The sequence below is a fragment of the Rhododendron vialii genome, chromosome 3a, assembly GCF_030253575.1.
Source record: "Rhododendron vialii isolate Sample 1 chromosome 3a, ASM3025357v1".
NCBI lineage: Eukaryota > Viridiplantae > Streptophyta > Magnoliopsida > Ericales > Ericaceae > Rhododendron > Rhododendron vialii.
This window is the reverse complement of record NC_080559.1, coordinates 31,605,670-31,618,427: the sequence shown is the minus strand read 5'-3', so window position 1 is coordinate 31,618,427 and position 12,758 is coordinate 31,605,670. Positions and strand designations below refer to the sequence as shown.

Sequence of the window (12,758 nt, the reverse complement as noted above, 5' to 3'; positions counted from 1 at the left end):
AGCAATTAAAAAAATTACGATTCTAAAAGATGGGGATACCTGAAAAAGTAGAAGGTACGACAAACATTTTGGCATATGCAAAATCGTTCTAATTTCCCATCGTATCAACCTATCCGTATAGTAAATAAATGGCATATCCTTCGTCTATAATAAATTGAATTGATTAAATTAAGCCTAGAATCAACTTCACAAAAAAGGTGTAAAATGCCTTGTAAAGTTTATACGAACAAGCAAACACGCATTTCCTGTTTGAGGTCAAACTGAGGAAAAAAGGATAATTTCGTGCTCTTGAAGCAATTATCTAGAGCATTTAATAATATACTCCGTATATCCTAGAGTATTAGGTTGGGGAGATACATTTTACCCAAAGCATATGTGGCCAGTGTTCTAAAATAACGAATTAATCGGTAATTAATTGCTAGCGAGGTTTATTCAATTAAGTTTGGCTAACGATTAATCGTCGATTACTAATTAATATGCACCGATTAATCGCTCGAAGGTGGCCGATCGCCCGACTAGCGCCTAACGACTTTTAGAACATTGCATGTAGCTGGGCCGAAAGATTATTAAGTACCCTTGGGCCTTGGGGACGAGGTGGTGTTTTAAGTCTCTTCCCACCACACATCATGGAGTCCTCACATTTAATCTCGGATGCCTAAAAAATGTTGAAGGGAGGACTAGGGCATCGATCGCAGGGTCAATGCATAATTTTCCGGCTGGGGCCTATTAGGATCAGCTGATATTCCTCCACAGCTTATTAAACATTCCAAAATCGCAAAGCAAATGCTTAAAAATAAAAACCTTAAAAAAATCACGCATCAACTTATTTGCTGAAGTCGCAAGTTATCTCAAGTGATTGGAAATTTTATTTTAAGGCTATGAAAGTATTGGGTTCAACTTACATCAATAGTCCTTTACTTTCCTTTACTTTTTTTAATTTTGAATAGAGTTAAAATTCTTTCCATATGCTGTGGAAACCTTTGGTTTTCCACCACAACTCATTACGAGCTCCATCAAGCATTTTTTGTTATAATCTGAATCGTTCATCTTATAGAGTTAGGTCAAACATCCATACGTACATTAAAATTCGAATTTCGATTTAGGAAATGGACAGTCATAAACAGTTTAACTTTAAAATCTATGACCGTCCATTTTGTAAACCAAAATAATTCAAGTTTTGATATACCTAGCGATATCCAATCAAGTTGATTTTTTTCATATACATACCACTGTACGTGTTCTACAAGATGAAGGATTCAAATTGTAACAAAAAATATCTTGTAGGGCCCACATGTGATGGTGAAAATTGGAAACCCCTTGGTTTCCACCTATGACAGATTGAATATTCCTTGCATTCAAACAAACAAGAATTTTGGTCAATCGTTTCCCTTTCCATAGTTGTAGAATAACATAACTATACAAAAAATGCACATATATTTTGAGGAGATGATTTTCACCCTCTTTTTCCTTTTATTAATTTGCACTTTTTTGTGTTTAAAATTATCAAATCGTCATTCATATTAATCATTTTATTATTATTTTTTGAACAACAATTTTTTTATTAATTTTTAAAATTGTTACAAAGATTAAAGGAATAAGGATTGGCGGCATCATATCGCTGAACAAAACTAAGAACAATCCTATATCCAAGAATCGAGGCTGAAATTGAGATTAATAATAAGTCAATCAAAGAAACACCTATTGGAACAAATCCATACACTCCCTTTTGGTATAACCCACATTACCTTGTCTTATTATGATGTGTATATTTTCATTTATATATTCTTTTACACTTTAAAGGACAACATTTTAAATTACGTTACAAGGAAAAAAAGAAAAGAAAAAGGGAGCGATGTTATTAAAAAAAAAGAACGTAAAAATTATCATCCTTAAAGAGTAGTATAAAATACGGATAATAAAGCTAGGATAATTTAATAGTAGTTTCAGGTGAATAATGAAAAAAAATTGCCCGATAATAAAAAGGGGTGAGGAAATAATTTCTCATAGTATTTGTGATGTTACTCCCAATATTATTTTCGTTTTCGTGAGGGGGAAATTAATTGCACTGCGTTTCTACGGGGGGAGGAGAGGGAGAGAAAGAGAGAGAAGCAAGAAAATAAGGAGAGAATATAAAAAAAAACTAGAGAGAGAGAGAGAGAGAGAGAGAGAGAGAGAGAGAGAGATTTTAAAGTTAACCGAGTCGATAAGAAGATTTTGTGCAGATTCCTCGGCATTTTTCCACAGAGTACTACTCTCTTGTTATTAATCATCGGGATTTACCAAATTTAATAATTTCAGATTGTAGACACAAGGAGCACGAGAGTGTGTGTGTGTGTGTGTGTGTGTGAGAGAGAGAGAGAGAGAGAGAGAGAGAGAGAGAGAGAGAGGCGATTTGGGTTTCCGTTTGCAGGTCTTGAATCAGGTATATCCTATACATACATATATATATATCGACACATAAAGGCAATTGAAAACGAAAAGTTGATGTTCTATCTCGATCGCGTTGGTCTCGGCGCCGATGGCATCGGATAAGCGCAAGGTACGAACCCTCGAGGACTTGTACGCTGTGACTCGCTCGATTTCGCAACCGGAGGCATGTAATTTATCTTGCCCTAATTCACTTTCGTATACGATTCTTTTGTTGTATTAATTTGCTGTTTTCATACTTTTCTAATCAATTTACTGAACCATCGCATGATTTCTCTAGTAATTATTCCATCGATTTGTACTCAATCCGAGCAAAAGGCCTTAATCGGTTTTCAATTGATAGTTCAATTGCTCTTTTGAAGTTTAGGTTTTTTAATAGTCTTAAGCGTGCAGCCGTGCGCCTCGCGCTCTCTCTCTCTGGAATTTAATTGTTAGAGAGAGACGCAGATTTTGTTTTCTGTCGGATGCGTTTAGAATGATTTCTTTTAGTCGGTTAACGTTTCCGAATGCGGTAAATTGACGTCCTTTGGTTTCTGTGTGTGTTCTAGATCACACCAGTCTTGAGTGGCAGATATCAGATGCAAGGGCCAGTGGACGAAACAGACTGTGACATTCAGGCTAATATGGTGAGATAACGCGGTGAGAATGTTTCAGTTATTCTGGTCTTGTACTATGCTCTTATCTCGAGGTTTGTGGTTTGCATCTTGATTGCAAATCGATTTATACTACTTACCTGTGGCACGCAAAATATAATTACTAGCTTTGAATTGGTTATAAGTTACAACCAAGGTTTGGAATCCTGTACCTTTCCGGCCGGTGCGTGCGGGTATTGACTAAATCCGGTACCTACACCTCTAATTCCATTCCGGCTCAAGTACTGGTTGGTATCAAGTACTGGACATGTACTAGACTGCGTCTAAATTTATTTTGTTCAACCGATCAATACCGGACAGTACCGATCAAATACCGGACAGTATCGGTCAATACCGGATTACTTTTAAATTAATTTTATTTTTAATAAATACATATATTATACTAAATTCTTTAATGTGAAAAAATAACACTAGTAGCGATAAATCCGAGACCGTATTGGTATCTCACCGGTATCGATATGTACCATATTAGTAGGGAAACTGGTACTCTAGCTTGTATGGTATTCAGAACCTTTGGTTACAACATTATTTGTAGTTTTTTAAAAGTACTGATTCTTATGGACTGTTCTCGAGTGTGTTGTACTTCTTGACGTGTTATAGTTATTCATTAAGCTTGTCATGTTCTGTTCTGCGCAGTCCATGTGTGATGTTTTTTTCTGTATTTTCTCATCGCTGTTGTTTTTCCTCCGGACTTCACGACCAGATTCTGCTTATTTGGACATGCAATAATCTACTTGTGGTTTTAAAGCAATTGTAGAGATAGGTTCAATTTTATTATGTTGTGTTGAATGGGAGGGCCTATATTTACTTTTGAAGGACAGGGGCTTGTGAATCCAAAGTTCTTATGAGGTAGGTGGTTGTGGAGGCAATGCAAGTTATAGGAAGCTCTAGAAAAAGCAAATTCATAAAAGCGGCAATGTATTTCTTATTGGCATGACACGTATTCATGTTTCTTGTTTTATGTCTATTCGGGCTAGGTTTCAAGCTGGCTTGTTTTCTGCATAATTTTAGCGCAAAGTTCATTTACACCTTTGTGGTTTACTCCACTTGCGGATCACCCCTGAATTTGAATTATAACCACATACGTCCTTGTGGTTTGCGGGCTAAACTTCTCCACAAACTCAAAATTTTCACGACTTTAGTAGCATTCATGAGGACCATGACTTCATTGATTATTGGTCAATTACTCTTCAAATCTCCTTGATGATCACTGTTCCTTTTGGTAGGAAAGAGTATCACACATGTGATATGGAAACTCATTGTCCTTTTTTACTACATGTATTCACTTGCTTGATTTCTGCTGTTATTTCAGGTCTTGTCTCGAGATGAAAAGGAGTCAAATAGGCATTGTAAGAGTAGGAAAGTCCTCATGAGAGCAGAATCTGGGACGTGTAACATGTGTTCTGCTCCTTGCTCATCTTGCTTGCATGCTAATCGAGCTCTCATGGGGTCAAAGGCAGATGAGTTCTCTGATGAATCAAGTGAAGGAAATGCTGGCAGTCAGTATTCTGTTAATGATGTAGTACCTGTTAAGCGCACTCCATATCGCAGTGGTCAGAATAGTGCTAGTGAAACAAGTAACTTGTTTAGTGTCAATTCAAATCAGGATTCTCTCTCTGAAAATGCTGAGAGTAAAGCTTGTTTGAGGACTGGTGATGTTGAGATGCATCAAAATTTGTTATCTGGTGTTACTGGTGGGGATAACCAGCTCCTTTTAAAACCACAATACAATGCTGGTAATAGGACCCTTACAAAAAAGTTTGGGGACCAAGAAGTCTTAGAAAGCCATGGAGAGAGCATTTCTTGTGTAAGCAGTGTTAATGATGCGAAAGTTTTGGCCAGTCATGATAATAGAACCGTGATTGGTGAATCTCATTCATGTAAGAATATGATGGACTTGGAAGCAGAAACAGACAAGGTTAGTGGTGGATTGCCAACTGATGCTGTGAATTCTCCAGGGCAAATTGAAGAAATTAAGGTGGTCAAGGAGTCACATGGATTACCTGGCCTGAAGGAAAATTCCAAGTCTGTTGATGATAGTGATGAATCCGATATTGAAGAGCAAGATGTAAGTATTGACATTATATCTCTCGTAAAATCCATCATCTCTGCGGGGCTATCTCCTTACATTCCATGCATCTTTCAGGCAGCATGTCGTTGTTTGGTTTCTGCAGTCATTGGTTTGGGATGTATTCCCTTCCTGAAATTTTTTTACCATGTGGAAACAGGTAAAAGTTTGCGATATCTGTGGAGATGCAGGTCGAGAGGATTTACTTGCCATATGTACAAGGTGCAGTGATGGTGCAGAGCACACGTAAGCCTAGGATTTTTATGTTAATGTCTTCTATGGAATATTTACCTTCCAATTTTATGCAGATTAACATTTCGCGTTCTAGCTATTCTTAATATTTTTATTGTTGTCACATAGCTATTGCATGCGGGAAACGATGGAGAAAGTACCAGAGGGTGATTGGTTGTGTGAAGAATGTAAGTTTGATGAAGAAATAAAAGACCCGAAGCAGGATACAACTGTGACAGTAGATGGGTATGACAAAAATCAATCTTCTGGGCAAGCGACACCTGTGGAAAAGCCGCTGGAAATAGACCATACAAAGATAAAAAAGACATTAACAGATTCAGATGTAGAGGGAAATAGACCATATAAAGATATTCTGAGTGGAAAAGCCGCCGGTAAAAGACATGCAGATAACACTGAAGTTGCTGCAACAGTGAAAAGGCAGGCTCTTGAGACAACTGTGGGTTTGCCAAAGGCATCCAGTCCCAGCAGAATAGCAGCACTTTCTCGTGATTTTTCATTCTCAAACCTTGATAAAGGAAAAGTGAAATCTGCACACCAATTGTCTTCTGGCACCAGTAGTGATAATTCCAAAGCTGCGTTTTCTCCTAAAGGTCCACGAGGGCAGACATCTCAAGGTATTGTTTGTCATACTTGATTCTTCTTTTTAATAATTTATTTTCTTTATACTTGGCAGTAGCTCTACCTTATTTATTTTGATGGCTATCTTGACTTGGCTTATATCTTTAGGAGTAATCCCCGTTCCTTTTGCAGGTACTTTATTGAAGTCTAATTCATTCCATTCTACAAATGCACCGACAGTGAAACTTGATGATGAAGTTGTTCTTCAAAAGCAGAAATCAGCTAGGGAATCCACTTCCATTGATATTAAGGAGGGACCTGTCAGATCGATAGGCAAATCGATGTCATTTAAATCCGTAAACCCAGGTCGTTTAAACCCTTCAGAGTCAAAAGTTAAGATGTTATCCCCTAAATTTTCTCATGGCCATGATGTAAAAGGATCAAAACAAGCAAAAGAGAGGAACTTACTGGAAAGGAAGAATTCATTCAAAACAGAGCGGTCAATGGTGGGTTCAGTGACGGGCAATGCTACTGTCTCTACGTTGAGAGGTGATAAAAAAGTAGCACCTTACGGTGAAAGTTACTCACTTACTTCTGTAAGCAACAACCATGAACCGAAGGGTGTGCAATCTGACAGAAAATTAAGTACATTATCAAAGTCAAACAGTCTTGTAACTCGAAGAGGTTCAGAAATGCCAGTTCCTTTAGGTATTATATTATCGGTATTTTTATCTTCTGTCTACACTTAATAAATATTTGTTTTTCTTGGTATCTTTTTTACCTTTAGGCTATATTGGTCTATTGAAGTTTCTGATTCTATCCATCTGGATTAGGTGAAACTAAGGGGCAGTCATCGTCTCATGGTGTAGTCGGAGCTTCATCGAGCAATGGGATAAGCAGCACATGTAATCCCTCGTCAAGTACTTTTACAGCTGAGAGACCATTTTGTAGCACGAATGAAAGTCTTCCAGATGTGTTACCTCGGCCTACGGAATCAACAAATCTTGGTGAGAGAATGAAGGAGAGTTCTATAAATCACTCCAGGACAAATATTGTAGCTGGTGGAAGAAGTGCTCCCTGCCAAAAGTCTAAAGAAATTGGTTCCTCCAATGTTGAAAATTCTCAGCCACTTCTCGGTGATGCATCTGCTTCAAGAAGTTTAAAAGATGTGGATAAAGGTAATAAATTGAAAGCGGCAATTGAGGCAGCTATGCTTAAAAAGCCTGGAATATACAGAAAGAATAAGATTCCCGACCAGTCTGATGAGCTGTCCATGTCAACCACAAGCTTAAATTGTGGAACACGTCCTCAAGATCATCAATCGACTTCAATTAACTCAAGGAACAATTTTTCTGCGGAAGAGGTGCGTGAAAGGCAAGCACAACCGCGTAATTCTGCTGCCGAATCTTGTGAACAGACAACTGCTAACAATATGAAGCATTTATCTTCACTTCCGTCTGAAGCGGCTACTTTGAAAATTGGAGATCTTAATCTCATGGAGCCTTCCGATAGAAAGCTTTTCATGAGGGACTCGCCAAGTAACGATATTCCAGTTGTCTCTGTACTATTGAAGATGTCAGTCATACCAGAACATGAATACATTTGGCAGTATGATCCTCCTTTTTTTTACCTGATGTCTTGTCTTAGCTGAAGTCATTTTATTGTTTCCTTAGTTTTTTTGGACAAATGCGATCTTGAAAATGTCTCCTTGTGAGCTTATGTTGTTTGCATGCAGAGGGGGCTTTGAGGTTCAGAAGAGTGGGAAACGCCCAGAGTTACGTGATGGGATTCAAGCACATTTATCAACTTTTGCATCACCAAAAGTTCCTGAAGTGGTGAATATGTTCCCTCCCAAAATTCTCTTGCATGAAGTACCTCGCTTGAGTACGTGGCCTCTGCAGTTTCAGGAAATTGGTGTTAAAGAAGATAACATTGCTCTCTATTTTTTTGCCAAGGATCTCGACAGGTAACATTTATGTGGAGCTTTTCATTTATAGCAACCACTATCCAGAATAATCTTTGTTGTTGATGAAATTGTGATTTCCAATCTTAGTATGCATGTTTTATTTTATCTTTTGGTTTTGATATTTATTTTTGTTCTGTTCACACAGCTATGAGAAAAGCTACAAGAGTTTACTGGATACGATGATGAGAAGTGATCTTGCTCTGAAGGGAAGTTTTGATGGTGTTGAACTTCTAATATTCCCCTCCAACCATCTTCCTGAGAAATCCCAGCGTAAGATATTCATCTCTCATATATGCACTGCCTGTGTACATGTGTTGGCCACAAATTTACCGTATTTAGTTAGAAGAGGGGATTGCTTTCTTCAGCCTTGCAGTGTAAAATGTAACAAATGATGTGGACATATTCATGCATTGGGCGCTTTCTCCATTTCAAGCGTGCCTTTAAGCACACAACCCAAAAAAAAAAGTGCTGGTATTCAGCTCAATAAAGCAGCAATTCAGCAATCTTGTGTTTGCCATGGTTTTTTTTTTTGTCATTCGTTAAACCTAATCTACTCTATCTTAGGGGACTTGGGGAGGGGGATGGGTGCTTACGAGAATCGAACCCTGCCCATGTGCATGGGAGTATAAGGGAGACACCAACTGCACTCTACTCCACTTGCTGTTTGCCATGGTTTAGTGCGTTTATATCTTCAATGTTTAGGGGTCTTTGTATGGTTAATATACTGATGTTTTGGTGGCTTTATAGCTTCAAAGTTGCAGAAAGCTGATGCCACGTAATTATTCCTCGCATTTACATTGTTATTATAAAATGACTGAATGTACCTTTTGTAAAATAATAAAAAAAACGTAACGTCTTTCTGAAAGATTTTTAGCCTTATGCTATTATTATTGTGGAAATACATTCAAAACTTTGTGCTACTTGTGCCTCATGTTCTGGGTGTTGCAGCTTGCCCTAAGGATAGAGGAAAGTAACTATGCTTTTATGAGGATATGTGGAGTATTCTACTTCGAATGTGAAATGTTCTGATGTCCAACTTTTGTTACCCGTTATTGACAGGTTGGAATACGTTGTACTTCCTATGGGGTGTTTTTAGAGGAAAGAAGGCACATTGCTTGCAAGACTTATCAGCTTCTCCAAAGAAGTATTCTACTGCCAGATATCCCCCCACCACTACGATCTCTTTGCCCGAGAGCCAATGCCCTTTAGATAGGGATCTACCTACATGCCCCAAAGCTTGCAATCTTGCTCTCGCATCCAGGTGTCCTGGTCCTGCCTTAATGGAATCACCCGTTTTATCAGCTCAAACCACGAAGGTGGGTTTTGACATAAATGCATCTTCCCTTGACCTAAAGGATCAACACACACAAGTTAATGCTGGGCAGGACTATAGATTTGATGCTGCATCCTTGCCTAGGATACAAAGTACCAATGCAGTCTCATTCCAAGAGACAAGACTTACCAGTACTCCCCTGGTAATGAAATTCTTCTCCAACTCTCTCTGTCTCTTGATTTTCGTGCTATCAATTTCTTGATTATTTTACATCTTCGTACTGTGGATAAGCTCGTTTGTGACTAATCAACATCCTGTGATTGTGCTCTTAAACCATGATGACAATTGGAACTGCATGCAGATTTTATTGTTTTCTGAATATTGAACTTGTGGGCTTTCTGAATTGAATGTCCTATGGGTTGAAAATATTCTGGTTTGGGGTAAAATCTGGTTGACGCTGGCTCCTAGTTCCTGCAACCAGGTTGTTATTGTCATTTGGCACCTGACTTGGATTTGTATGCAATTTCTTCTTCTTCATTTTCTTTTTTATTTTATTTTCCTGGTTGCTAACTAGAAAAGTTATCTTCAACGAATTTAACTCTGTTTTGATTTGGTTGAAGTACATAAACGTTTGTATTTTCATTGGAAACTGGACCAATCACTATTGAATCTCTTCATTCTCGAGTTTCGTTTGATTAGCTCTTTCTGGAGCTGTATCTTGGCCAACGCTGATGTGTCCTGTCTCGCAGCCTCAATCCACATTCTTATTGCCTTTAGTCTTTCCTTTTGACGCTTTGAACTCGGATTCGATCACTTTTTATAATATGGCATTATTGGGTGTGCATCATAAATAGCCTGTCTTTAGGTGGTTTACCTAATTTAATCCTTCATTGGAACTGTTTCCAATCATTGCATGGATGCTTTGGATTTCTAATTGTCTTTCTTGGTGTTGCTGTAGGAAGACAATGTTGATGCCGAATCCAAACTGGATATAAAACCTCAACTGTCTGTTCAAGCTGCTGGAACCATTAGTGGGTTGAAGAAAATTGACAAGATACCTATGTATCTTGGTAATGTCACTGATCATCAACAGGTTTCATTTAGTACTTCCGAGATACATGGTAGAGACGACAGCAGTGAAAATCAGGTGAAGTATGAGAGGACATTGAAGGAAGAAGAAGGATCTCTGGACACTAAATCTGTGCAGTGGAGACACCAGACAATAAGCAATTGGACCATGAAGGAGAACAACAATTCACAGTACAATCATGGGAAACGCCTTCATGAAGATTCCACATGGAATAATGTAAATAATGAGTTGCTTGATGGAGGATTTGCAAGTAAGAAACAGAAAACTGATTGCAGTAGGTTGTCTGTGCATGATAGGTCTCGTGACATTAACCCTTTGAGAGGAGATAGTTTTGGTTCAACACATGATGTGGGTACCAGTTTTGCAATCAAGGAGGAGATTGGCAAAGGAGCTTGCGTTGAAACAGAAGTCTCTAGGAACAATATTGGAAGTGCCGGAAGGTACTTGTTTCCTTTTGGTCCACGGGGTCCTGTGAAGGATTTTAACTCTGGTGTTAAATCCTTCCAGGATGATATCCGGATTCCTGAACCAAATCTCGAGCTTGCATTAGGGGCAGATATGAAACCATCAAAACAAGGGATGATGCTGCCATTTTCACTGGGGAAAGTGAACCTGAATGATGACCACCAAGAGAAGGCTGCAACCAAAGAAGAGGAGGAGGAGGACGACTCTGCCTCTCTTTCACTTTCGCTTGCATTTCCGTTTCTTGATAAGGTAAAAGGAACAGGGAAACCTGTCTCCACACCACAGCAGGTGCTTCCTGATAGGCAACATGTTAACACTTCACTGCTCCTCTTTGAGGGCTTATCGGAAAAGTAGGTACTGTGTTGTATACTTGCGTACCAGAGATTCTGTGACTGGATCATGCTCAATGATCTTTTCCCATGGATTTTATAGGAGGTCCAAATCCCATGTGTCTATAGCCCATACAGGATTTACAAACTTTATCCTCTTTTTGCTTCTTTTTTTTTAATTTTTTGGGGTTTGGGGGGGCGGGTGGGGCGGTGTGGGGAGAAGAGGAAGTAGGTTAAGGCTTTTTGTATATATAGAGAATCAAAGCCGGAACGTTTTTCAATCCCCTGAGGGATTTGCAGACATTGGTGTGTTCGTAGTAGGATTTCGTTTCTCTTTGATGCTCTATTTCTCATGATTTCCGGTTCACAGGCCAAGGAGAGGTGATGCGTTATCATTCAAAAGAATTCGTTCTCATTTTCTGGTGTTCTGCTCCTACTCCGCTACTTGAGCCGAAATGCAGTGAAAAATCCACTGTTGGTCGACAATGCCCCCTTGAGTTAGTCCATCTCGCTCGTGTTTACCAATGGTTCTGGGAAAAGAAAACCATGGGTCTTGCTTAGACCTCTGCTGGTTGGACAAACTTCTTTAGCATTGTTGAAAGTTAGCAAGAGAAGACCTTTTTCTGAGGAAAAAAATACAAACGAAGGAATTTGGGGAGCCTGCTAAGGGACAGCATGTGTGTTAATCCATTTGGGCCGTCAAATTTCGGCAATTCGGGAGGGAGCCTGCTGACCCCCGGGTTCAGAAAGAAGACTGGAAAAAGTTCTCCATTGCATGGCGAAACACCTTGCCTAAGTCAGGCGAATCAGCAAAATCTTCATACGACCGTTAATGCTCTCGGTCTCTGTTAGTATTTTTCATTAAAAAAACCTCTGTTATTTTTCATTAAAAAAAAGGATTAATAAAAATTAAACTGGAGGAGCAACAATGTGAAAAGATACTAGAAGTATATTATACTCCCTCCGTCCTTAAATAAGTGTTTGGCACGCAAAATTAGACTTTACAAAACATGCATATTTTTTATTAAAAAATTTATTTTTTTTCACAATCTAATACTATAATTCATTGCTATCTATTGATTTGTAAAAAAAAATTGATTTTTTTAACGAATCAAATGCATCTTTTTGAAGGTCTAATTTTGCGTGCCGAACACTTATTTAGGGACGGATGGAGTAACCAGCTAAGTTTTGATAGAGACATTACCGAAATGGGATTAAACTTGTGCAGATTTTTTTCGATCGGCAAAATTTGTGGAGATGATCTTGAGTTTCCTCTTCTGGTACCCTCCACTTTTTTGTTTTTGTTGTCCACTAAAACAACATTTTTATATGTAGTAAAGTCACGGGTTCATCTAGCTTGTTGTTATACGTCTAGTGCACATTTGAGGATAGTAATATCAGAAAAACTTACTCTGGAGGGTTCCGTAAATAAATTTCTACATAGGTTAATTGCGCGCGTTCAAAAATATATTGGACCGTTCGGATTTAAAAAGTAATAATCTGGAAAAGAGTTAAACACTTCCTCAAAAAAATTCTTTTAAGATCCGAACCGTTGATTGCCGAAACGGACAGACGAGATTCAACACCTCCATAAATAACTTTTTCATGGCTCATCTGTTAACTTATTCTAGTACACTATGATAAAATAGCATGAATTCTTTTAAATTACTTGTGATA

The 12,758-nt window shown here is 38.4% G+C and overlaps 1 protein-coding gene across 5 annotated transcripts; it reads left to right on the top strand.

Moving 5' to 3' along the window:
• Window positions 1-2,013: 2,013 nt before the first annotated feature.
• Window positions 2,014-11,212, top strand: LOC131319981 (uncharacterized). Of its 5 annotated transcripts, none has more exons than XM_058350484.1 (11): window positions 2,014-2,539; window positions 2,976-3,053; window positions 4,393-5,148; window positions 5,309-5,394; window positions 5,509-6,014; window positions 6,151-6,666; window positions 6,792-7,566; window positions 7,694-7,924; window positions 8,070-8,194; window positions 8,984-9,399; window positions 10,156-11,212. In XM_058350484.1, exons 1-11 carry the CDS (start codon window positions 2,519-2,521, stop codon window positions 11,104-11,106), a joined length of 4,461 nt encoding a protein of 1,486 aa, XP_058206467.1. In that variant the 5' UTR covers window positions 2,014-2,518; the 3' UTR covers window positions 11,107-11,212. The 5 variants fall into 5 exon arrangements, with proteins under 5 accessions (XP_058206467.1, XP_058206466.1, XP_058206468.1 ...); XM_058350483.1 differs by having other exon boundaries at window positions 2,014-2,593; XM_058350485.1 differs by having other exon boundaries at window positions 2,014-2,597.
• The last annotated feature ends 1,546 nt before the right edge of the window (window positions 11,213-12,758 follow it).

What these genes read in the sequence shown, in the direction of transcription:
- LOC131319981 (XM_058350483.1), top strand. Translation starts at nt 2,519, where the DNA reads ATGGCATCGGATAAGCGCAAGGTACGAACCCTCGAGGACTTGTACGCT. An exon ending in TTTGCCAAGGATCTCGACAG is followed by an intron (nt 7,925 to 8,069) that starts GTAACATTTATG and finishes CTGTTCACACAG; the next exon opens with CTATGAGAAAAGCTACAAGA. An exon ending in TCTTCCTGAGAAATCCCAGC is followed by an intron (nt 8,195 to 8,983) that starts GTAAGATATTCA and finishes CGTTATTGACAG; the next exon opens with GTTGGAATACGTTGTACTTC.